The sequence below is a fragment of the Phacochoerus africanus genome, chromosome 7 (genome assembly GCF_016906955.1).
Source record: "Phacochoerus africanus isolate WHEZ1 chromosome 7, ROS_Pafr_v1, whole genome shotgun sequence".
NCBI lineage: Eukaryota > Metazoa > Chordata > Mammalia > Artiodactyla > Suidae > Phacochoerus > Phacochoerus africanus.
Window position 1 is genome coordinate 75,578,222 of NC_062550.1, and position 26,234 is coordinate 75,604,455.

At 37.3% G+C, this 26,234-nt stretch overlaps 1 protein-coding gene across 5 annotated transcripts in view; it reads left to right on the forward strand.

Moving 5' to 3' along the window:
• LRRK2 (leucine rich repeat kinase 2) overlaps positions 1-26,234 on the forward strand; it is a 149,670-nt gene that overhangs the window by 12,608 nt on the left and 110,828 nt on the right. For 3 of the 5 annotated variants that reach the window (XR_007135912.1, XM_047787971.1, XM_047787969.1), the window contains exons 6-14: positions 1,909-2,043; positions 4,751-4,882; positions 6,778-6,897; positions 7,383-7,522; positions 7,616-7,695; positions 9,301-9,407; positions 13,377-13,506; positions 16,531-16,655; positions 21,430-21,542. Coding sequence is in view for 4 of the 5 variants with exons in the window: in XM_047787971.1 (XP_047643927.1) it covers positions 1,909-2,043; positions 4,751-4,882; positions 6,778-6,897; positions 7,383-7,522; positions 7,616-7,695; positions 9,301-9,407; positions 13,377-13,506; positions 16,531-16,655; positions 21,430-21,542 (1,082 nt within the window). In the remaining variant the exon portion in view is untranslated. Of the gene's footprint in view, positions 1-1,908; positions 2,044-4,750; positions 4,887-6,777; positions 6,898-7,382; positions 7,523-7,615; positions 7,696-9,300; positions 9,408-11,009; positions 11,030-13,376; positions 13,507-16,530; positions 16,656-21,429; positions 21,543-26,234 lie in introns of those variants that run through there. The other 2 variants (XM_047787970.1, XM_047787972.1) reach the window with 2 other exon arrangements.

Genomic DNA, 26,234 nt, shown 5'->3' on the forward strand with positions numbered 1-26,234 from the left:
CTTGAGGTAAAAGCAAACCCATTTATCAGAAGAAGCAGTCGGTCTCATGGAAGACCTGAGAAAATCCTTGAGCTTGGATGAGATGAAAAAATATACTCCTTTTGCAAGGAATACAAAGTGTGTTTCAGTGAAAGAGACTGAATCAAGAGGCAGAATAGCATGGGCCTGGGCCCCAGCTCCCTGACCATCAGAGTTGGCGGAGGAGGGGAACCGAGGAACTGCATGTCTCTCAGGCTGTCTTCTATAAATGTGATATCTTGCAAGTAACCTTTTGATAAGAATTGGGCAGAGTAGAGTTTGAGCAACTGTTGCCTTGAGGGCCTGTAATCTTTTTCTTTGCTGCAGTTCAGGGGCACATTCTTATTCATGAAAGAAGGGCTTACTCTCTCACCAGCATTGTGGGATTCATCTAGGACATTTGGAGAAGCACCAGGGAATATTAAAAAGAGCATATTCAATAGAAAGATCAGTGCCGACATCATTTTGATTGTAAGTGGAGGGTAGAAATATTTCTGAAGTTTTCAAGACTATCAAGTTCTCCAGGATTCAGAGGTACCTGTAAAGTTGATTTTTAAAAATTTGAAACTATGCTGTGGAAGCTCTTTCATAAAATAAGAGTGTTTGGTGATATTCCTCATTTATTAGAAGAGCCCAATCAATTTCACATTGTATCATATAGACTATTGGTTTAAAGTTGAAAGACAAAAAACTAATGTTGATCACGAAGAGTGCTCCATCTTCTAACATTTATGTCAGTGTCATTCTCAGGCTAGATAAATCAGATTTTTATACATGTTTTTGAGGTTGCCACCCAATAAAATGATTCCAAATGAAACTTACTGGCTTGATCAAAAGACTTTAATTAGGAAGGTTAATAATTAGAGTTTTTGATCGCTGATGAAATCAAGACCGTTAAGATAGAGTATTTCAAAGTTAAATTACTTGTCATTTGCTGAAGTTCATTCCTCTTGAACTGATGCATTTAGCTGAGCTGACCCTTTAACCACTCCTTTTTAAGTATTGTAATATGTTCACTTTGTTTTTTAAGATTTTTTTTTTTGTCTTTTTAATGGCCACGCTGGCGGCGTATGTAGATTCCCAGGCTAGGAGTCTAATTGGAGCTACAGCTGCCAGCCTGCACCAGAGCCACAGCAATGTGGGATCCTGATCCACATCTGCTACCTATACCACAGCTCATGGCAACGCTGGATCCTTCACCCACTGAGCAAGGCCAGGGATCGAACTGGCAACCTCACGGTTCCTAGTCGGATTCGTTAATCACTGAGCCACAATAGGAACTCCCGTTCACTTCTTTATTCTTCATTAGTCATTGATTAGTTTTCTCTAGAATCTTTCAAATGAAACTAAATAATTTTGTTTTTCTGAGAACTGTTTGATCACTACATGGTCACTACATTTTAAAACATGGAGTAACTAATATGGGTTAAAACAAAATTATTTTAATCTCAATAGATTATTTACCCATTATAAAATTCTTAGCATGGGCTTTTTGCTAAAATGTCATTCTTAGTGTACATCCATTGTCTCTACTGTGAAATTTTTTTTTTTTGTCTTTTGCCTTTTTAGGGCTGCACCCACGGCATATGGAGGTTCCCAGGCTAGGGGACCAATCAGAGCTATAGCTGCTGGCCTATGCTACAGCCACAGCAATGTGGAATCCAAGCCTTGTCTGCAACCTACACCACAGCTCATAGCGACCCCAGATCCTTAACCCACTGAGTGAGGCCAGGGATCAAACCTGCAACCTCATGGTTACTAGTCAGGTTCATTAACCACTGAGCCACTATGGGAACTTCTCCTACTGTGTCTTATATAACTATCATGGATATTAATTAAACTTTTATAGCATGTTTAAGCTTTTTCAGTATTTTGTCTTTCATTTTTTAGTTTCAGAGGAGCAACTGACTGAATTTGTTGAGAACAAAGATTACGTGATCTTGCTGAGTGCATTAAAGAAGTTTAAAGATGAAGAGGAAATTGTGCTTCATGTATTGCACTGTTTACATTCCCTAGCAATTCCTTGTAAGTAGCCTGTATACAGGATTTCTTTTTTGAATCTGAAAAATTGCCGTGTATCTTTCTGAGTGTGTTTCAAAAATATTCTTATTGCTTAGAAACTTGCAGACACTAAACCCATTCATTTATTTATTCATCTAATTAATTTTTATTTACTGATGCTGTACTGCTGGGGGTTCTGGGCCTCGTGCTGGAGAAACAGTAGCAGAAAACATAAACATGTTTCTTTGCCTTTTCAGCCCCCGTAACCATAGTACCACACAAGCTACAGAGGTGATTACAAAGTATTGCAAGGCAAGTGTTGTCAGAAGTACCTAGGGTTGTGAGAACAGTGGAGAGTGAGGCAAGATCTCTAAGCAGAGACTTGAAATTAGGAGGAGAGCTTTGTGTACAGGGAGGTATGAGGTGAAGTAGAAAGTGCAGGCAAGGGTCCCAGGCAGTAGGCATTGTAAGTGTAAAGATCTGGAGTGAGAGATCATAGTGAGAGAGCATAGTGCATTCAAGAAGATAAAAGCAGCTCTATAAACTGTGTGGTTTATAAGTGTGTGCACACGCAGAGCTCTGAGCATCTGCTTATGCGTCCTTCAGTGGAGGTGGGGGAAGGGCTTCAGAAGAGTCTGTGGATGCAGCTGGAAAGGTAACTAGATTCTAAAGGGCCTAAAAAGCCACAGAGAAGAGTTTGAACTTTATTGTGATTCTTGTTCAGTATTTTGGTGGTGCTTTGAAATCTAGCCCCTTTTTTTTTTGATCAAACAAAGTACAAGTAAGGAGAAGTTAATTTGCTACACGTGCTACCACTGATTGTTAGTGGAATAAGATAATGCTTCAGATTTTTCTTCTGTTTTCTAAGTGCACGTGAACATTTTGTGTTTTGTGTATTACCTGTGTGGGCTTATGCAGCATTTACACGTGCATTTATTTGATAATATTTTCATCTTGGAGTTCCTGTCATAGAGCAGTGGAAATGCATCCGACTAGGAACCATGAGGTTGTGGGTTCCATCCCTGGCCTCCCTCAGTGGGTTAAGGATCCAGCGTTGCTGTGAGCTGTGCTGTAGGTTGCACACATGGCTCGGTCCTGAGTTGCTGTGACTGTGGTATAGGCCAGCAGCTGTAGCTCCGATTTGACCTCTAGCCTGGGAACCTCCATATGTTGTGGGTACGACCCTAAAAAAGCAAAAAATAAAGCAAAAAAAAAATACGTATTTTTGTCTTCACATATGGAAGTTGTGAGGATTAAATGGGTTAAAAAATGTGAAAAATGTATAATAGTACCTGGTAATGCCATGTAACAAATTTTGTAAAAACATTGGTGGTATTATTACATACACAAGTATTTTATACATATGTAGTATATTATATGTAATATCCATATATGGTTTCAGACAGGGACATCTACAGACGTGAGACTTCAGTAAAAAAAAAATCCCCTTGTGAAAATGCCTTTCTTTGAGATACTTTTAAAATCCATCATTTTCTTATTCCTGAAAAATTGAACACGTAAAAGTAGATGGTGCTGAGCAATAATAGAAAATGGACATTTAAACTTCTCTGAGTCACCCGTTGCCCACAAACTGAATATATTCTTCATTTTACTTTTCCTTGGTTATAGTTATTTATTTATTTTAGTCTTGCTGTTTTGAAATTCATTCGTTTCCACCCACCTCTGACATAACTCCAGTGTAAATGTGCTGATTCATAATGAAAAGGTCAAAGAAAGCAGTAACTAACAATCAAAAAAAAAAGAAAAACAAAACCAACTGTTTTAAACTTTGCCTTTGAGTCTAGAGCAAATATCTGCAGTTCTGAGTAAAAGCAGGTAATTGTTTAAAGAGGCCATTTCCTTTCATTACGATGTGTTTTCCGTATTTAGCGTTTTTTTAAAATAAAACTTAAACATTAAGAATATATTTTGGGGAAAACAGTTGGTTAGTTTGTGCCAAGAAAGAAAGAAATATGTTTTGCAAACACCTTCTTTTTGTCTGTTTTAGGAATAGTCAGCATTTCATTCAGACATGTAAATTATTCTATTTTTCTCTATGTGGGTTCACATACTCTATTGATTGCCTTTTCCAGTGGATTCTTTCCTTCCTTTATGGTTCCCCTATGTTTATTTCTTAGTCATATATTTTAATATTATGTCTGTCTTCTCCCCTTCATCCATTCTTTCCCCTGTTTGTCTCAGAGCCTTCAGGAAGCTTGGTTTTGCCACCTTTCACCCTGGCTACTTTCTGCTACCCTTTGGAATGAATAGGAAATAAATCATAGCTGATTTTAGCTTTTCTATTATGTGATATAATCTTGATTTTCTTTCTGTCGGTTTTGAGAAAAGGGAACATTTAAAAGCCATTATCCAATAGAATAGGGCCTCATTAGGAAACAGGTCCCAAGTTCATTTATTTGAATGCCTATAGCTAAGACTATATATTTTGACTTATATAAAAACACTCTCAGTTCTCCCTTGAAGTCTTCAAGCCAAAAAATAGGAATAAAGCAACTGTCCTTAATGTTAGAGATGAGTCCTAAATCGTATTATATTAGCAGTGAACATCATAGTAATTTTTTATAGATATTTGACAGAACATGATATTTAAATTTGGAAATGTAGCCATTATATTGCCATATTATAAAAATCTATGTAAGGTATCTTTTTGTGCATATTTCAAAGGGGGAAATTATTACATTACTGGTAATTATGATTTCTTTAAATTTAGGCAGTAATGTTGAAGTCCTCATGAGTGGCAATGTCAGGTGTTATAATATTGTGGTAGAAGCCATGAAAGCATTCCCTGTCAATGAGAAAATTCAAGAAGTGAGTTGTTGCTTGCTCCATAGGCTTACATTAGGTAAGTTATAATTCTTGGTTATTTTATTATCACAGTCTATATGATGTAAGTATATATAGCATAGATGTATTGTGTGTTGATGGATAAGTAGCATATTGACATAAATTTGATGGAAATATTGTAAAGCAGCAAACTGTTCTGCCAGGTTCAGGTGGAATTTTTTAAAGGGGTGGGAAGAATGAATGTGTGCAATATAAGAGAAGTCTTATTTTTTATTTATTTATTTTTTAATGGCCACACGTGGAGCATATGGAAATTCCTGGGCTAGGGGTTGGTTGAATCAGAGCTGCACTTGCTGGCCTATGCCACAGCCACACCAGCTCCGAGCCACATCTGCAACCTACACTGCAACTCACAACAACACCAGCTCCTTTAATCTACTGAGTGAAGCCAGGGATGGAACCCTCATCCTAATAGATGGGTTCTTAACTTGCCAAGCAGTAACAGGAACTCCCCAAGAAATCTTATTTTTAATGCTATATTTAAAATATTATTTTTATATACATAGTTGATACATACAAAAGAATAAGCATGACATATAGAAAATGTGGGTCCTATTTTATTATTCACCAACAGTTTACTTTTTAGTGCATTGTTCTGCTTAGAAAAACACCAAGAAAATCTCCAAGATATGTACTGAGTAGGTAGAGGGAGCCTCAACAAGGAGTTGAAATAAGAACTGTGAGCTGAAAGCAAATGGATACAAGCCAGAGGAGCTATGTGGGAGAGTATGGGTCACTATCATCAACAGACTAACCTTGTATTCTCTCCAAAGTAGGGTAACTTAACCAGTCTACCACTTTAAGCTTCGACCTTAGCAAGATTCTAAATGCTCCCAGATCAGTCCTGTGCGCTGGCTCCTAGTAAACATCTCTGGAGGAGGTGTTTAGGTCCTCAGGAGTCTCGGAGATTAAACTCAACCAAAGAGAAACTCACAAGCAAACAGGAAAACAAGACACCATGACAGACAGGTAGTGAGCACAGGAGCACAAGGTTTAAATGCTCAAGAGCTTCATATATTGGAATTATCAGATATAGAGCACAAGACGGCTATGCATTAGTGATTAAAGAAATAAAAATTAGAATAAGAGAACAAATAAAGAGGGGGCAGGCGGAGAAAATGAGTAATAGGCAGTTAAAAATTACCTGGCAGATCTGAAAATAAAGAAGGCTTTTTTTTTTTTTAGAAATGTATAAAAAAATCTAATAAATGACCAAGTTGAATTTGTCACAGGAGTACAAAGTGGCTTACTACTAGAAAAGCTGCCTATGTAATTCTAATTTTCCATATTATCAGGATAAATGGAATATAAATGATATTAATTTTTTAATATATGATAAAACATCGTACCCATAATTGTTTTTAAAAAATTCTCTTAGAATTTTCCTCTAAGATTATAATAGAAGATCAAATACTGATGAGTTGCCAGTGGCTTTTCAGAGCAGTATTCTCTAAGTGAAAGAAGCATGTCAGTAAAATCATTTAATGACAAGAGAGGTTTCCCCCCATCTTTTAGGAGGCAGGAAAATTAAGCTTTTGTACACGGAATATTGTGGTGCCATGTATAACAGACCCCTTATTGTTTTTATATGATGATGACATGAGATGGAGTCCAAGAACACAAAGTTAATAAAACCCAGACATGTAATTTTTTTTTTTTTTTGCCCGGTCAATTACATTGTCTAAATAAGGTAATTGAATGAGTGCATGACATAAATTTTCAAAACTTGATGAAATCTTATTAAACTATTTTAATTAAAGTAAATATGTGTTTCAATGTCATTCAAAATAGTCATCATTACCGAAATTTGTGGCTTTAAATTAATATAATATAATTAAAGCTAATTTAAGTTCCATGGATGAGAATTCCACTAATATCTCACTTAACTTTTAGGTAATTTTTTTAATATCCTGGTATTAAACGAGGTGCATGCATTTGTGGTGAGAGCTGTACAGCAGTATTCCGAGAATGCAGTCCTGCAAATCGCAGCACTCAGCTCTTTAGCTCTCCTCAGTAAGTAATTTTACTAAAAAGGGAATTCTTAAAGGTGAAACTGATGAATGTTTACATATAAACAAGATAGTATTATAACAAGAGTGTCATTTGTAGAGAAGGAAGCCTTAAATGCCTTTTCTATCCTAATGCTACCTCATTTATCAATAGAGGATACTTTCAAGGGAACTATCAGTTGTGATAAGTACATTTTCCCTCGTTCAGCTATCAGGAAATAACATCCTTGATTTAGCTTTATTATTGGGCCATTGTTTCTTAATTTATCTTCCTATAGTCTATTAGTTTTGTTTGGTATCCTCTTTTTCATTTGATAATTTATCTAGATGGGGTAACGGTATGATGAAGATATTAAAAAGGTCTCTAAATTAACCAAGGCCACTACTAAAGAATACCTCACTCTGTTAATAATGTTTCAAAACATGGACTTAGAGTTGGTCATTCAAACTGTAAGTAAGCCATGTAATTACATTTTTTTTTTTTTCAAGCTGAGACCATTTTCTTAAATCAAGACTTAGAGGAAAAGAATGAGAATCAAGAAAATGATGATGAGGAAGAAGATAAATTGTTTTGGCTGGAAGCCTGTTACAAAGCATTAACGTGGCATAGGAAGAACAAGCACGTGCAGGTTGGATTCTTTTGTAAATTGCATAGTCGTTCAAATTGTTTGTTCAATAACTTATTTTTTGACAGTTTTCGTTTTCTTCTTCCCCTAATTCAGGAGGCTGCATGCTGGGCCCTAAACAATCTCCTTATGTACCAGAACAGTTTACATGAGAAGATTGGAGATGAAGATGGCCAGTTAGTAGTTTTCATTTTATGTGATAGAAAATTTCAGTTATATGTTTAAGCCGTCCACCTGAAATACCATAATTGCAACGTTTATTGTTTGAAATATTTTGATATAACAGGCATTTATGTTTAAACCGTTACCACAAAATAATTGTGGATATATAATATTTTGATTCCGTTGCCTTCAATAGTTAGTAAAAGGTGGCGTGTATGAGATTTATTACTGAGGGATTTAGAATCAAGGGTCATTCAGTAAATTATGAATCATCAAGAAAGAAACCTTTCCATTTTCTGGCTTGATTGTTTAAAAATGCCATGTCAGTGTATCTCAAGTGATAAATCACAGAGTCATCTGTAACCTTTTGTATTGTGGTTTCTAGCCGATATCAGGAATTAGATGTGGTTAGAAGCCTCCTGTAGTGATTTCCCCACTTGATGCAGCAGTGTTGACCTGTCTTCTCTTGAGAGGGTTATTTTTTTGAGCTGATAGCTCTTGAGATGCTTTCTCTGGGCATCCCATTTAAACAACTGGCAAGACCAGCTCTCTCTCCCCAAGATACACACTGTAACCAGGAGTCTTGTGTATGTCAGAGTTGGTTCATGTCCATGAGCAGCTGCTTATATTTGTACCTGTTTGCTCTGTATAGCCTCTGGATTTTAAAGTTTGAATGACTTCCCTTGGAAACTTAAATAGTAATATTTTGCATCTCAAATCCTGATAGCTTGTTTGCATAGGGATCTACTGTCAAGCAGAAGGCAATTAATGACACATTTTTGGAAGGAAACAGTGATTTGTGAAAAACATAGGTTAAACTAGCATTCCAATCCATAGTGAGCAAGCTTTTAAAGAAATTAGGGTAAAGTTGGTTCACATTACAATTTATAAATATTCGTTCGTAGTATACTAATTCCTCAAAATCCTTCAGATCATTACAATAAATATATCATTAAAACATATTTAATGCTCTACATTGAAAAAAAGTCATGCTGCTCTTTTTTTTTTTTTTGGTGTGTGTGTCTTTTGTCCTTTCAGAGTCGCACTCACGGCATATGGATTTTCCCAGGCTAGGGGTCTAATCAGAGCTATAGCTGCCGGCCTACATCACAGCTATAGCAATGCCAGATCTGAGCCACGCCTGCAACCTACACCACAGCTCACGGCAATGCCGGATCCTTAACCCACTGAGCGAGGCCAGGGATCGAACCTGCAACCTCATGGTTCCTAGTCGGATTTGTTTCCACTGTGCCACAACGGGAACTCCATGCTGCTCCTTTATGATTTTTAATTTTTCCTTTCTTTTTTACGTTATCTTCTTTTACCCACGTAATCTTTTTACTCTTAGTACCTCTAATTTGTCTGCTCAGACATTTTTTTTTTCTCCCTCTACTGCTTATGTACTTTGAAGACACAGAAATAGTAATTTATTAGTAGTTAATGGATTTGAATCTAACTTTTAAATATTAAGTTGTTGAACTATAATTCTCCCTTGTGAGTAGAGGTGGCATTGTTTATGTACCTTTATTTGTTGTGAGAGCGATCAGATAACTGTAAATGACTGTCTGAGCGAATTATTCTAGATATTACTATTAATATTGTGGTTGAATTTTTGAAAGGTTCCCAGCCCACAGGGAAGTGATGCTGTCCATGCTGATGCACTCTTCATCGAAAGAAGTCTTCCAGGCGTCTGCAAATGCATTGTCAACTCTGTTAGAACAAAACGGTAAGAGGTACACCATATTTTTGACTAAATAGAAACACGTTTTGTGGTTATTTTTTAAATTATAAAAGCAACATATTGTAACGACAATATGTAAATCTGTAGATCTGATACATTATTGTTAATGGTTTTGTAGTTTTGCAAGGTATGCTGTATCCTATTTTGTGGTCCATTTTCTTATTGATGAACTTTTAGCTTGTGTCCAGTGGTATTTTTTCGGTACCTCTAATAATCGTCAAATTATCACTTTTTCTCTCATTTTCCTTTATAGACCATTCTTTTTACTTTCTTAGGAAGGCAATGGGTGGAGAAATAGTCACCACTATAAAATCTGCTAAAGTTGTCCATTTTAAATTTTTTTAAAAAAAGTAGTTCTTTACATGTAAATCTTATAGCTTTGCATTATTAAGGAGAGAAAAATGGCCATTATACCTTTGGAAGAACTCTTGAGGTTTAAAACTGAGGCTCAGGCTGCTCTGATTCCTGCCCCCATAAACAGGAAATAACTGCCAGAAAATCTTGGGAGAAAACTCATCATAAAAGCATTGGGACTTGGCAGCTCTTGAAGGATATTTTTGGAGGGAGAAAAATAGAGAAGAATACTGAAAGCTTGGAGAAAAGACCATATTAGCACTAGCGTTTAGGAGAGAACCTGGGTAGAGTGAAAAGAATGACGAAACCTTCTCAGGCTTGTTTCGTTCTGCTATTATTTTAGTCAAATCAAGAGGAAAATCACTTCTTTGTTTTCCTCCTTTTTCAGTTCATCTCTCTGATGGCACTGAAGCAGCCATTATAAAAGGCTTGGGCTGGCAAGAGCCCAGAGGGACAGACAGGGTTGCCCTCGGGGGATAATGAGTCAGAGCGGGAGTGGCGGAAAGGGAAGCTGCTCTTCTTGAGTCTCCCATCCTGCCCTGTGTAGAGGCTGGATGGGGTCTTGCTCCTGAAAGTGAGCACTGGGCTTTGCTGCTCTTATGCGAGGTACCTTAGAGAGGAGACAAACCTTACCCTGTACCGACAGCATTTTGTTGCTGCTGTAGTTCTTAGCTCCCTGGAAATCTTTGATATGTCAACAGAACAACCATGATTTTGTGAGATTTAAATTACTTTTTTTTTAAGAGAAGGATCATGTTATACAAATAGGCATATGCAATAGACAAATAGTCATGGAGTGACCTAGCCAATGCAGCTACAGTACTTATTTCTATAATTGGTCACCGGGTGATAGTTGCATGTGTATGTTAATAATAGTATAGTTAGTAGCTATAGTTTTCATCTCTTCATTCCATATTCCCCTTGCTCTCAGCCAGAAGAACTTCAGTTGCTCTTCGCTCTGGAGTGACCCAAACCTTTATCCGGGATAGGTTGGGGTCCTCAGCCATGCTGCTTTTTTTGATTGCTGAAATTATCTTTTTTTTTTTGAAAAATTTCTTTTTTAGGGCTGTACCTGTGGCATGTGGAAGTTCCGAGGCTAGGGGTTGAATCTGAGCTGCAGCTGCTGCCCTACACCACAGCCACAGCAACGTGGGATCTGAGCCGCATCTGCAACCTACGCTGCAGCTTGTGGCAGTGCTGGATCCTTAACCCACTAAGTGAGGCCTGGGATCACTCTAAAGTGACTCCATAATGTGAGTTCTTCTCCAACGTCAACTATATGATGGAATTTCTGTTCTTAACTTTCAAGCCTCCAATTGGGTTAATGTCCAGGACAGTGGTTGTTAAAATTGTTGTCTCTGGACCAGCAACAGCATTTGGGAACTTGTTAAAAGTGTAAGTTCTAGGGTGCCATGAAGACCTAATAAATCAGAAAGCTTGTAGTTGGGACCCAGCAATCTATTTTAAAAAGTCATTCAGAGGATTCTCTTGTACTCTGAAGTGTGAGAACTACTGGTCCAGAGTAGCTTCTGTCATATAAATTATTTCCTTGGTTAGAATTTAGCCATTTTTGGAGGCATTATTAAAACTTTGGGTTTTTTGTTTGTTTTAATTACTCAATGAATTTTATTACATTTATAGCTGTACAATGATCATCACGACCCAGTTTTATAGCATTTCCATCCCAATCACCAGCCCATTCCCCACCCTCCAACCTGTATTCTTTGGAAAACAAGTTTTTTGAAGTCTGTGAGTCAGTATCTGCTCTGCAAAGAAGTTCATTGTGTCCTTTTCTTAGATTCCACATGTTAGTGATAGCATATGATGTTGGTATCTCACTGTCTGACTAGCTTTACTTAGCATGATAATTTCTAGGTCCATCCATGTTGCTGCAAATGCTGCTATTTCTTTCCTTTTAATGGCTGAGTAATATTCCATTGTGTATATGTACCACATCTTCTTGATCCACTCCTCTGTCAATGGACCTTTAGGTTGTTTCCACATCTTGGCTATTGTATATAGTGCTGCAATGAACACTGGAGTACATGTATCTTTCTAATTATCAAGATGTCTTTAAAAGATGTGAGTTTTTAGATTTTGTCAGGGATTTAGATTGCATGTACCATTTCCACTTATTTATGAGTTTTTGATCTTTTTTTTTTCCAATTCGAGATTGGTAACTTATTTCTTCAGAACAGTACTTAAGTTAAAACTTTGTCATTTCCTGCCAGCTTCAAAGTGTTGAAATACAGTATATAATGTTAGAATTTATATTTAAATAACCACTTCAAGATAATTGATATTTATATGGTAACTTTAAGACATTGGATTTGCATTTAGTGAAGAAAGTTTATTGTGAAGAGGAAAATTATTCTGTTAGTTTTCCAGTTATAATGTGAAATCAGTTGTAAAGCAGTCTATGTGTTTCTTAAGCTTTGGCATTATTCCGTGAAAGTATGTAATTACTTATGGTCTCTACTGGCACTTTTCCTCTCTTTCCTCATGCTGGCACACATAGAAATGATAATGTTTGTTCAGTCCACTGTGGTCAGTGGAGAAGGTGGCCTAAGGCTGAAGGCATCCCAGCCTGGTTCTGGCCCCCGGCCCCACCCCTCCTCCTCCATTCCCACAAGAACCGGGAGGATGGTCATGGTCAATATCTCCATGCATTTTTAACTTCTTCCCAGCTCATTGTGAGTCTTAGCTCTATATAAATAGTTATTTTATGAAGTTGTTTTAAATATTAGAATGAAACTTAACTTTCATTCTTATTTTGGAGGGCATTATGTTAAAACCTATTTCTGCAGAAATACTCCTTTCACTTAGATGGTGATTTCATTCCACCAGTTTGCTCTGTGAATGAAACTTTAAAACCTCAACAAATGGTTAATAAATGTGAAGAAAGTAGAAATGGCCTATTTTATTTATTTATTTAACTCATTTTTAATGGCTTCCCTCACGGCATGCAGAAGTTCCTGGGCCAGAGATTGAATACAAGCCACAACTGTAGTCTATGCTGTAGCTGTGGCAAAGCCAGATCCTTAACCTACTGTGCTGGGGCGGGGATGGAACCTGCACCTCCTCAGTGACCCAAGCCTCCACAGTCTGATTCTCTCTCTCTCTCTCTTTTTTTTTTTTTTTTGCTTTTTTAGGGCTGCACCTGTGGCATATGGAAGTTCCCAGGCTAGGGGTCCAATCAGAGCTGCAGCTGCTGGCCTACACCACAGCCACAGCAACATGGGATCCAAGCTGAGTCTGCGACCTACATCACAGCTCACAGCCATGCCGGATCCTTAACCCACTGATCGAGGCCAAGGATTGAACTCACAGCCTTATGGATCCCAGTTGGGTTCATTACCACTGAGCCACGATGAGAAGTCCCTACAGTCAGATTTTTAACCCACTATACCATGGTGGGAACTCCTGGTGAATAAAGAGTTTAACAATCTTTAAGCTGTCAATGAAATATAAATTTAATATGTAGTTGTGTATACTTTCCTATGAATTTAGGTTATCTTAATAGTAGGTGTCTTATTGTAAGATTATGAGAATGTGCTTTGTGCTTTCATTTATACAAGTAACATTTTAAAAATCTTATAGTTAATTTCAGAAAAATCCTGTTGTCCAAAGGAATATATCTGAATGTACTGGAGTTAATGCAGAAGCATATACATTCTCCTGAAGTGGCTGAAAGTGGCTGTAAAATGCTAAACCATCTCTTTGAGGGAAGGTAAGGTATATTCATGAATTTGTGTTGAATATATAATATTGGACCAGGTAGAGTTTCAGTATTTTGAGCATAATTCTAAGAGTAAAAAGAAAAACATAAGGTGTTTGGAAATTGAAACATTTTTGCAATGTAATTTCATGTCATTGATACATGAATGACATGAAATTATCTTATCTTCTTACCTTCATATTGAAATGGGTAGTAGAGATGAGAGGAATGTGTTGAAGGTTTGCTTTTGTGCTTGTGCTTGATGTTGACTGTGTTTTGAAAGATGGCAGTTACACAGCACGTAACCTTAAACAGTTTTTCAAATTATTGTGTAACGTGAAAGGTATAAAAGATAAACACAGGATATGGGTTCTAATTGTTGCTTTTTCACAACTAGTATTTATTAACATTCCTTCATTTGAATTAGCTTTGTCTTCTCTTCCTGCTCTTCTTACTCAGCTGGGGAAGCTTTTAGTCACATTTAGTCCAAGCCCAGAGCCGTTAAGATTACATGTCTGGGAGTCCCCGTCGTGGCTCAGTGATAATGAATCTGACTAGTATCCATGAGGGTGTGGGTTCGATCCTTGACCTTGCTCAGTGGATTAAGGATCTGGCCTTGCCGTGAACTGTGGTTTAGGTCACAGAAGAGGTCGGATCTGGAGTTGCTGTGGCTGTGGCATATGTGGGCAGCTCCAGTTCCGATTCAACACCTAGTCTGGAAACTTCCATATGCTCCATATGCAGCCCTAAAAAGCAAAAAAAAAAAAAAAAAAAAAAAAGGAAAAAAGATTACATGTCTGGTTGGGGGCACAAAGAGATGAGATCATTTATCTGGGGGTAGGTGATATAAGTTTGGGGTGGGATGGCAAGTAGTGGTTGGGATGGGGAGGGGAGGTGGGGGAGAACCTATTTAAAAATTTGTTTAAAAGACTAAAACTGAAATGCATACAGATGATTTTGGCTGTAGAATGTGCTCAGTGTCTTTTTGCACTTTATTAGGCCAAAAAATGAGAGGTAGCTTTGGCATAGTCTGAGTAAATTTCAAGCCAAAAAGAGGCTACATTAGGAAACTGTCGTGTGTAAAAAATAAATAAATAAATGGCACAGATGTTGCAGTAAAAATTGATCTTGTGTTGTGGCTTTTCCACTAATCTGAGTCAATAACTTGATCTGTAAGTTCACATTCCTCGTTTGTGAAAAGGGATGATAATAGCAACATCATACGTTGTAAGTTTCTGATGTAAGGGTTAGATAGATTAATTTTTACAAAGGGCTTGGGATAACGACTGGTGGATTGTAAGTACTCAACAAAGCATACCTATTATTATAAACGGTTGTTAAATTTGAGCAAATGAAATGGATGTAGCATGATAACCTGTGTGTAACACATCTATAGACTTATAAGGAAGGGGCTTATGTTATTTTTAACATCAGTCCAACCTATTTATGTGTATACATATCATATCTTTGAATCATATCTCTCTTATTTATTTATTTATTTATTTATTTAGTCTTTCTGCTTTTTCTTGGGTCGCTCCCGCGGCATGTGGAGGTTCCCAGGCTAGGGGTCGAATCAGAGCTGTAGCCGCCGGCCTATGCCAGAGCCACAGCAACGCGGGATCCGAGCCATGTCTGCGACCTACACCACAGCTCACGGCAACGCCGGATCCTCAACCCACCGAGCAAGGCCAGGGATCGAACCCTCAACCTCATGGTTCCTGGTCGGATTCGTTAACCACTGCGCCATGACGGGAACTCCCTCTCTTACTTAAATGTTTCTCTTGGCATTGAAATGAAAAGCTTATCTTAAACTTTGATTTTTATGGTCCTGGCAGTGTGTGACCCTTTATAAATGAGGCAGAAATGCAGTAGAATAACCTACAGTTTAAGAATTGATAGATTCTCGGCAATTCATGTTTCTTCCCGTTTCCTTTCATGTAATAATGTGTAAATCTCCAGTCCTGGAGATTCAAAGGTAGTCATGGCAATGTGTCTGCCCCTAAAAGTCTCATTGTCTAGTTGGGGAGACTAATTTGTAAACAGATCATTACAGTACAGGGTGATAACTCAGTGGCAGGGAAGTGTAAGATCATAGTGTCTTGGTGAACCCAGCTAGGGTGACCAAAGGAGAGATACATTTTAGCCAGTACTGCACTGTGTAAAGGAAAGGCCTGCCTCTATTAATGTTTGTAGGAACTACTGAACTCTAGTCAAGTGGCAGGTATTGATATGTAGAAGAAAGAATAGCCAAACTACCTTAGAGAAACCAAGACTTTAGTGCAAACAGAATTAATTAAGAATACGGTATAAGATGTCCAGTGGTGTAATCAGGAAGAAGCAGGTTTACAGTAAATGGTGCTGGACTTGGAGGTCAGAGTTTGCATCCCATCCCTGGCTCTGTTATGTTCTAGTGACAGGACCTTGACATTTAACTTCTGTCAGCCTAAATTCTTTATCTAGAAAATACAAATAATGACCCCTACTTTCTAGGATTGTTGCCAGTGACTGATATATAGATCAGAAGGAAGTTGTTAGTTCTGGGAAACTTTATTTTTATTTATTTATTTATTTATTTTTGTTCTTTTCTAGGGCCGCTCCCGCAGCATATGGAGGTTCCCAGGCTGGGGGTGTAACCGGAGCTGTAGCCACCAGCCTACACCACAGCCACAGCACCATAGGATATGAGCTGCGTCTGCAACCTACACCACAGCTCACAACAATGCCGGATCCTGAACCCACTGAGCTTGGCCAGGGATCAAACCCGCAACCTGATGGTTCCTAGTCAGACTCGTTAACCACTGAGCCACAATGGGAACTCTAGTTCTGGGAAACTTTAAAAAAGAGAATTCTCAGTTTACTGTGAATATAACTTCTTAAAAATCAAAGTTTACTTAATAATTTACATTATGTATGCTCATATTACTGAATTCATATGGCCTTTTCTGATAAAATAGAATAGTTCTATTTTCTTGTACATGGTGTTTGTGTTGGAATGAGGTTGTACTTTTAATAAGCATTTCCATACTCTATCTCCAGTAACACTTCCCTGGATACAATGGCAGCAGTGGCCCCCAAAATAATAACAGTTATGAAAAGTCATGAGACATCATTATCAGTGCAGCTGGAGGCACTTCGAGCTATTTTACATTTTATAGTTCCAGGTAAGTTACATAATTGATGGTAGGAAGAAATGTCATTTTAAATGGATTTTTTGACTTTCCTTGAAATATCAACTTTCTGGGTAAAAAACTAAAGGTCTGATTTCTGTCAACCAAACGCAAATCTTTCCACTAACCCAGAAATAAAAATGGGAAAATGATACGGATGAGTCAGATAAAGTCACATTAAAATTTAATTGAAACAAATCAATTTGTTTACAAAAGAAATAACTGCAGCATAGTTTGGAGCTTTACCTCCAAGAACAGTGTCATTTCTGTTAATTCTTTTCTGTTTCTGTTGCCTTTACCGAGTCTAACTTTTTTAATTTGTTTTTTTCTTTCCTGTCTGAACTGTAGTAATAGCTAACTAATTCTCAGACTTCCTCTCTTTCCTCTTTCTGATCCTTTTTTTACTCTGCGGTTGAATGAATCTTGCTCAAATATAACCATGTGGCTTTTAATTTTTAACCTCAGTAACATCTCCCCCCCCCCACTTCCAGCTTACATTCGTTCTGTCCTTACCTGTCCTCCAAAGCCCATTTAAAACACCTGCTCTTTCATTCATTCAGCATATATTTATTAAGTGCCTCTTATGTTCCAAACATTGAACAAAGGTATGAAAGATAAATGAAAAAAAGACATGACTGTACTATTTATAGGAGCTGAGAGGTAGACAGATAGATAAATAATTAATTACCAGACAATTGAGAGGCGCTATTGCGGATACAGGTATAAAAGGCCAGTGGGAATATTAATGGATACACAAGTAATTTATTCAAAGGTCAGTGATTGCGATACTTGAAGTTGAAGGGCAAGTAAAGCTGACCTGGTAAAAAGGCCGGGAAGGACATTTCGAGCGGAAAGAGGAAGGGCGCCTGGTCTGGGTGAGTGGAGCATGGCTCCGGAGGAGAGCAGTGCCTGGGGGTGAATGTGGAAGGACAGGCAGAGGCCTGGGAGGGAAGGGCCTTGAACACAAAGCTGAGCAGTTTTTGCTTTTTTAAATAGCAGTCAATTCAGAGTTATTAAAGGTATTTAAAAATTGTAGCCTACCTGTTGTATAGCACTGGGAACTATATCTAGTCACTTGTGATGGAGCCTGGTGGAGGAAATGTGAGAAAAAGAATGTATATATATTGGTATGACTGAGTCACTTTCCTGTACAGTAGAAAATTGATAAAACACTGTAAACCACTGATAATGGAAAAAAAAATCATTATGAAAAAATTGTAGCATCATAATTTAATTTGCAACTAATAGCAATAGCACCATGGTGTGGAGGATTGGCGGTGGTGGGTGGGGAGAGCCTCCTGCGGGGAGATTAGGCTGGTGGCCACCATAGGCAGGTAAGACGTGGTGGGAGCCCAGCAAAGGAGACAAAAGAGAGGATGGATGTGGGAGATGGTGAGGGGGTGCATTTGACATGACTTTCTGACTGTGGAATGTGAGGGACTTACTATTTTTTTGCTCTGTAAAATTGGCAATTTTTTTAAAAACCCATTTTTTGGTCCTTTAAAATGAAATCTCTTTGAATTTACCATTATCTGTTGTCTTATTGGTACTTTATGTTTCTGAGTATGGGAGTATACTCTGTATAAGAGTATACGTTTTTTCAAGGAGAGGGCTTTCTTTCGTCATCTCTCTCTCTTTTTTTTAATCCCCTAATAAGTTGGACAAAAATAGCTTCAATACATATATTTTAAATTGAATCATGACATCTTGTTCATAGTTGTCATGCAGTGTTTGAGATATAATTTAACAGATACTTTTGCTTGAAAATATTATAAGCTTTTTGAACTTTGTAGATTGTAAAAAACATAATAAAACAAAACCCTTTTTGATTATCCTTAAGGTGTCAACCTTATTCTTTTGAGGGTGGATTTGAGATTTTTTTAAATTAAAGTGTAGTTGATTTACAATGTTCTGCCAGTTTCTGCTGTACAGCAAAATGGCTTAGTTACACACACACACACATATACACGTTCTTTTTCAATATTATTTTCCATCATGGTCTATTCCACAAGATTGGATATGGTTCCCTTTGTTACACAGTAGGACCTAGTTTTTTTTTATTCACTATAAATGTAATAGTTTGCATCTGCTAACCCCAGACTCCTTTCCCCCTACCCCTCTGGTAACCACAAGTCTGTTCTCGGTCTGTGAGTTTGTTTCTGTTGGCTAGATAGATTCATTTGTGCCATATTTTAGATTCCACATATGAGTGATATCATATGGTATTTGTCTTTCTCTTTCTGACTTACTTCACTTAGCAAGGATAATCTCTAGTTGTATCCATGTTGCTGCAAATGGCATTATTTTATTCTTTTTCATGGCTGAGTAGTATTCCATGGTATGTAAGTACCACATCTTCTGTATCCATTCATCTGTTGATGAACATTTGTTTCCATGTCTTGGCTATTATGAAAAGTGCTGCTTTAACATAGTGGTGCATGTATCTTTTTTTTTTTTTTTTTTTGGCCACTCCTACAGCATGTGGACATTCCCAGGCCAGGTTTTGAACCTGCACCACAGAAGTGACCAGAACAATTGCAGTGGCAACTCTGGATCCTTAACCTGCTGCACCAGAGGAGAACTCCTTCATGTTTCTTTTTGAATTATAGTTTTCTCCAGATATGTGCCCAGAAATGGATTGCTGGATCATATGGTAGTTCTATATTTAGTTTTCTGAGGAACCTCCATACTGTTTTCCATGGTGGTTGTACCAAATTACACTCTCACCAGCAGTGTAGGAGGATTCTCTTTTCTCCACACCTTCTCCAGCATTGGTTGTTTGTAGACTTATTAATGATGGGCATTCTGACCAGTATCAGTTGTTACCTCATTGTAATTTTGATTTGCATTTCTCTAATATAATAGTGTTCAGAATCCTTTCATGTGCCTCCTGGCCACCTGTGTATCTTCTTTGGAGAAATGTCTATTTAGGTCTCCTGCCCATTTTTTAGATGGGTTGTTTGGATTTTTTTGTCATTGAGTTGTATGAGTTGTTTGTGTATTTTAGAGATTGAGCCCTTGTGAGTTGCGTCATTTGCAACTTTGTTACTTTCCTTCCCTGTATTTTGTGATTTTGATGTCCTTTTTTATATCTTGATACTTATCTTTTTGCTGTTCCTTGTGTTCGTCATTGCTTTCACAAATAGGTTTTTTTTTTTCTTTTTCCCATGTTGATCTGTATCCTGGCTTATGTAGTGATTTACTGCCCAATTGTGATTTCCTCCATCTTATTATCTTCTTACTTCTTTCCTTTTTAGAGGAGACCTTTCAATATTTCTTTTAGGATAGGTTTAGTATTGCTGTTTTCTTTTAGTTTTTGCTTGTCTGAAAAATTCTTTACTTCTCCTCTTTTAACTTACAGTCTTGGTGGGTAGAGTATTTTAAGTTCCAATTTTTTTTCTTTTAGAACTTTTAGTATATCTTACCACTCCCTTCTGGTCTGTAGCCTTTCTGTGGAGAAATCGGGTGTTAACCTTATGGGGGTTCTCCTATAATTAGCTTTTTTCTTTTCTCTTGCTGCCTTTAGAATCCTCTCCTTATCTTTGACTGTTGCCATTTTTATTATAACATGTCTTGGTGTGGGCCTGTTTGGGTTCAACATGTTTGGGGCCTTCTGTGCTTCCTGTATCTTGATATCTGTTTCCTTTAGATTTGGAAAGTTTTCAGCCATAATTTCTTCAAATATATTTTCAATATTTTATTTTTCTTCTCCTTCAGAAATCCCTATTATGCTTGTGATATAATGGGCAGCTTTAGAAGTTAATGTGATCTTGGTCACTGCAAATGAGGCACTGAGAGTTTTGAATGACTTGTCCAAGGTCATAGTTATAGTAAATGTCAGGACCTATTTGAATAAATTTTAAAATGAGTCCTGAAAGTTCCAGGAAGGTGAAAATCATGCCTATTTTATTCATAGTGGAATTCTTAGCCTATGTCATGATCCTTTGCCTATAATTAGAATTCAAATTTTTATCATGTAAATGAAAAGTTATATGCAGCCAATTTATAGTTTGTGTAAATAGTTATTTCTATAATCATAGATTTTAGAAAAATTATTTGTAATAATTTTATATGTTCTATGTTCTATTATATAACCAATATTTTTTTATTTCCTGTTTTTCCAACAGTTTTGGAATAGTTCAGCTACATTGTAGCTTAATAAGGAATATGTTTTCTTTAAGTAACTTAATACTTTTATTCAGCCTTAGACTTAGAGGACTTTTAATAAAAATACATGCTCTTTACTATTACAATGATGAAACTTTTTGTTTTCACTGTTATTCCAGCTGCTCTTTTATGTCTCCATTTCATATCTGACCTTTGTTTGTAGTCCAAATAATTTTGAGCTTTTCTAAGTTGTCCATTGTTGCTTGAAAATGTTCTAGCTTCTTGTATGAGTATAGCCTATTCATACAAAAAAGAGAATGTTCCAGAAAATTCCTCCACAACAGTAACTGTTGAACTATTTTTAGGATTTTTTTTGGCCACGCCCACAGCCTGAGGAAGTTTGTTGGCCAGGGATTGTACCAGAGCCATAGCAGTGGCAATGCGGGATCCTTAATCTGCTGAGCCACCAGGGAACTCCAAGTTTTTAGAAACTTCTTAAAGAAAAGAGCTATTTCTTTAATAAGGAACCATGGGTTAGAAAAAGGTGCAACATGTATATGTATTGTTGGGTTAGTTATAATCATTCCTAATAAGTGGCAGTCTATTCAGCCTAAATCTTTATGAGAAAAGCATTTATTAATTTATTTGTTTTTGCATTTAGACATCACAGAAGAATCCAGGGAAGATACTGAATATCAACATAAACTAAATATGGTGAAAAAACAGTGTTTCAGGAATGATATTCACAAATTGGTCCTGGCGGCTTTGAACAGGGTATGTGCAATAAAGGTTTTCTGCCTTTATACTGTTAACTAGAATATGAAATTTGGGGAAGTAGAGGGGCTTTTTTCAGTTTGTAGGAAGTAATATGTTTAGAGCCATAAGATGATAGTAAGAATACAGGGGGTGAGGAGATGTGCCATTCCAACTAAGAGAAGTCTGTCAACTAGACTTTGATAGGCTTTTTTGATTGCTCGTAACACAAATCACTCAAGTCTGTCAAGTCAGAAGGAGAACTCCAGATGTGCAGCTTAGCCTCACAAACGATGTCAGGAATGAAGGCTGCAGATGCAGAACATCTTTCTGGCTGCCAGGCTGCTTGTCTTTCTTTTCTGGTCCCAGGCTGCAAGGTCCATGAAGACACAGGGCACAGCATTAAAGTCTTCTTAAATTTCTTGTGCTTGTTTTCATTGCACTCCTCAGAAGTAACCTCTGACATGGCTCAGTGTGCCTTGTTTCTTCCCAGTTTTAGGCAATGATGTATCTACATATGTTTGCAATAGTATATTAGAATTAAATTACTAATCATACTAAATCTGAAAAGGAGAAGAAGAGAATTATGTTTGTATTGTGCAGTGCAAAATAAATTGATGGAATTAAGGTGATTTGGAAGTTTAACATAAGATGAATTGGAGTTCCTGTCATGGCTCAGTGGTTAACGAATCTGACTAGGAACCACGAGGTTCCAGGTTCCATCCCTGGCATCGCTCAGTGGGTTAAGGATCCGGCATTGCCATGAGCTGTGGTGTAGGTTGCAGACACAGCTCGGATTCCGAGTTGCTGTGGCTGTGGTGTAGGCTGGCAGCTACAGATCTGATCAGACCCCTAGCCTGGGAACCTCCATATGCCGTGGGTGCGGCCCTAGAAAATACAAAAAAAAAAAAAAAAGCATAAGATGAATTGGTTCTTTATAAAAGATATGAGTAGATGTAGGAGTTCCCTTGTGCAGCAGGTTAAGAATCTGGCATTGTCACTGCAGCCGCTCTTGTCACAGCTGTGGGGCAGATTCAGTCGCTCACCTGGGAACTTCCACATGCCTTGGATGTGGCAAAAAAGAAATAAGAGTAAAGATGTAAAGAATGATTCGGGTTAATGTTTTCAAGAAAGGAAGTGAGTAGTCAGAGTAATTAATGGAGAAGATTCCTTGTGGTTTAGTATACTTTGACATGAATTAATGAGAATAGCCTGCAGATAGATCACCTTCAAAAATTCAAGTTGAAGTGAACTTTATAATGAATGTAATTGTCTATGATCTATTTAAGTCATTTGTACTCAGACCTTAATATGATTCTTAAGTATAGTAGTGGGTTGAATTTGATTCCAGAAATATTTGGTGAAAATAAGTATGTGGAAGGAGCTGTGTTAGGCACTGGGAAGACAAAAATGAATATGCTTTGTACCCTCTGTAATGGATCTCATAATCTGGCTGGGGGAAAACCAGCCATGCATAAAACATAAGCATGCACTAGGTTGTTCTGTGTTAGCACATAGGAGCTGCACTAGCTTTATAAACAGTACTTTAGGAACTCAGAGGGGAGAGTAATTAGTTTTATTCATGGCATGTGTTGGTGAGAAGCAAAAGGTACCAGAAAAGCCCTGTAGGTAACTCTGATTCTGTTTATCCCATCGTTCCTGAAATTATTGTGTGATAGATTGGAAGTCGAGGGAGACGTGCTGTGCTTACTGCTTCAGTACCGTGATGCCAAGAAAACCACATCCAGGTCTTACTTGCTATGACCATATAATCCCAGGAGAAGTGGTTGAGACCCTCCCTACCCTTTCCTTTTTTTTTCCCCCCTTTGTCACACCTGAGTAATGACACACCGAATCTCACTAAACCGTAACCGTCACTTGGGGGCAAGGAGGTAAGGTCATGGGGAAACAGAAGTGACACTGTGTCAGTTAAAAACATCTCCCCTGTGGTAATTCCCATAACCCTTCATCATGGTTGAGAAAAAGTTGCTCTCAAAGTTGAATGTAAGTTTTTTGTTTATTTCTAAAATTCTGTGATTGCATGTCTCACTCTAATAAATGTTACAAAGCAGCAGAGATTTTTAGGTGCAAATCCTGCTGATGCAATAAAATGAATTACCATTAAAAATAAGTCTATTCTTGGAGAGCAGACTTCCAAATAATAAGGAGGATTTGAGATTCAATTAATATTGAATTTGAGGGTCATTAATATGGCCTAGCTCTAATAGATTATCAAATGTATTATAAAACTTTAGTAATCAAGATTCAATTAAGATTTACAATGCAAAGACTATGAAAAGTATTTATTAAAGTGGATCAATATTTGGATACATATATATATATATAAACATTCAGGCTGAAATTAAGTCTGTCTGAAATATTGACATTCCATTTATGCTTGATCCTTTTAGTTTTTATTATACATGAAAACGTTCAGTCACCTGTTCCAGAGAGACCTATTTGCCCAGACCAATTGCACTAAATAACGTATAGTGTGAAAGGGCTCATTTGCAAAAGCAGCAAAAATAACAACAACAAAATTACATAGGAGTAAATAAAAATGTGCAGAACTACCCTTAAAAAAACCCCTGTGAAATACCACTGAGAATACAAAGGAAGAGTTGAATGTAGGAAAATGTATACCCTCTTTTTTGATAAAATGACTGATTTTTAAAAAACGACAATTGATCTGTATTTATGAGCCCTTAATAAAAACAACAATTTTTTTTTTTTCTGGAACTGGTTAAGCTAGTATAAGATTTTAAGAAAGTTACTGAATAATTAATATACATGAGTAGCCAGGAGAATTTTGAAAAAGAGGGTCATTAATATGGCCTAACTCTAATAGATTATCAAATGTATTATAAAACTTTAGTAATCAAGATGATGTGACACCAAAAGACAAAATAAAATAAAATAATATGGTGTGACAGGACACTGGAGGAGATAGATTGATTTTACTTAGTGGTGCTTCAGGACATAGACACACACATGCATACGTTCAGTTTGTATATGGCATTTTCTCAGCTACTTGAGGGGGGAAATCAATTGTTCAGTAACTTGTGTGGGAACCATTAGTTCTCTGGCCATTTGGAGAAAGCAAAAGAAGCTATGTATTTACTCTTTTCAAGATTTAAAGATTAAATCTCATGTGGGTGAGATGTAAAGCTCAAAATGAATTTGGCAAGTAAACGTATGAAAAGATTCTCAAGTAGATCATTATTAAGGAAATGTAAATTAAAAAAAGAAAAACTGGAGTTCTCGTTATGGTGCAGGGAAAACGAATCCGACTAGGAACCATGCAGGTTCGATCCCTGGCCTTGCTCAGTGGGTGAAGGATCCAGCATTGCTTTGAGCTGTAGCGTAGGTTGCAGACGCGGCTCGAATCTGGTGTTGCTGTGCTTGTGGTGTAGGCCGGCAGCTGTAACTCCAATTCAACCCCTAGCCTGGGAACTTCCCCCTACTGCAGGTGCAGCCCTAAAAAAAGCAAAAAAAAAAAAAAAAGAAAAGAAAAGAAAAAGAAGAACCTCTTTGGAAATTTAGCAATAGCTATCTAAATTAAAATGTGTATGTTTTCTGACCAGCAGTTCCACTCTAGCAGTTTATAATATAGATATACCTGTACACATACACAAAGCTTTTTACACAGGAATGTTTATTGTGGCATTATTTGTAGTAAGAAAAACATGGCACAAAACTAAAGGCTTACATAGTAATCATTAGTGTTATTTGCCAAGTATTTTCAATCCTCTATCTTCCGGTGATTTCTGGGATAGTATTTATTGGCCCCTTCATAGTTAGATTGGATCATGTGACTGGCTTTGGCCAAGGAGTTATAAGTAGAGATTATGTTTGTCATTTCTCGACCAAACATTTAATTGCTGGTGAAGCATCTTTCAAAACACTTTCAGCCACTGTGACTTGTAATGTTTGAGATGGTGGTTGTTTCATGAGCAGAGCTTCTGGAGTGACTGTGCTGAGCAGAGGCCCCCCCTCCTGACCTGTAACACAGATGAAGCATAAAGGACGGGGAGGAAGTGGGATGGACAGGGAGTTTGGAGTAGGTAGATGCAAACTATTACATTTAGAATGCCTAAGCAATGAGGTCCTGTTGTGTAGCACAGGGAGCCATATCCAATCTCTTGGGATAGAACATGATGGAAGATAGTATGAAAAAAGCAATGCGCGTGTGCGTGCATGCGTGTGTGTGTGTGTGTGTGTGTGTATGTGAATAGGTCACAGCAGAAATTGACACAACACTGTAAATCAACTATACTTTAATAAAAATAAAATAAAATTTAAAAATAAAAACTATGACACATCAAAAAGAATTGAACCTATTCTTTTCTCTTTTTAACCTGTGAAATTTTGAGGTTGTTTACTACAACTTAATTTAGTCCTGATAATAAAATAGTTATAAGTAGGTCCTAATTAAACAACTTAAAATATTTATAAGTTATGCAGTTCTATGTAGGAATGAAAAACAACATGTTAGGAATGTGTTGCCATGGAATTATCTCCAATATTTCATGGACACGAGTGTATCACACTGGTACTCATTTTTTCCCCTTCATATATGTTAGCACATTATGCACAATTTTTTTTTTTTTTTTGCTTTTTAGGGCCACACCCACAGCATATGAAGGTTCCCAGGCTAGGGGTCCAGTCAGAGCTACAGCTGCCAGCCTACACCACAACCACAGCAACATCAGA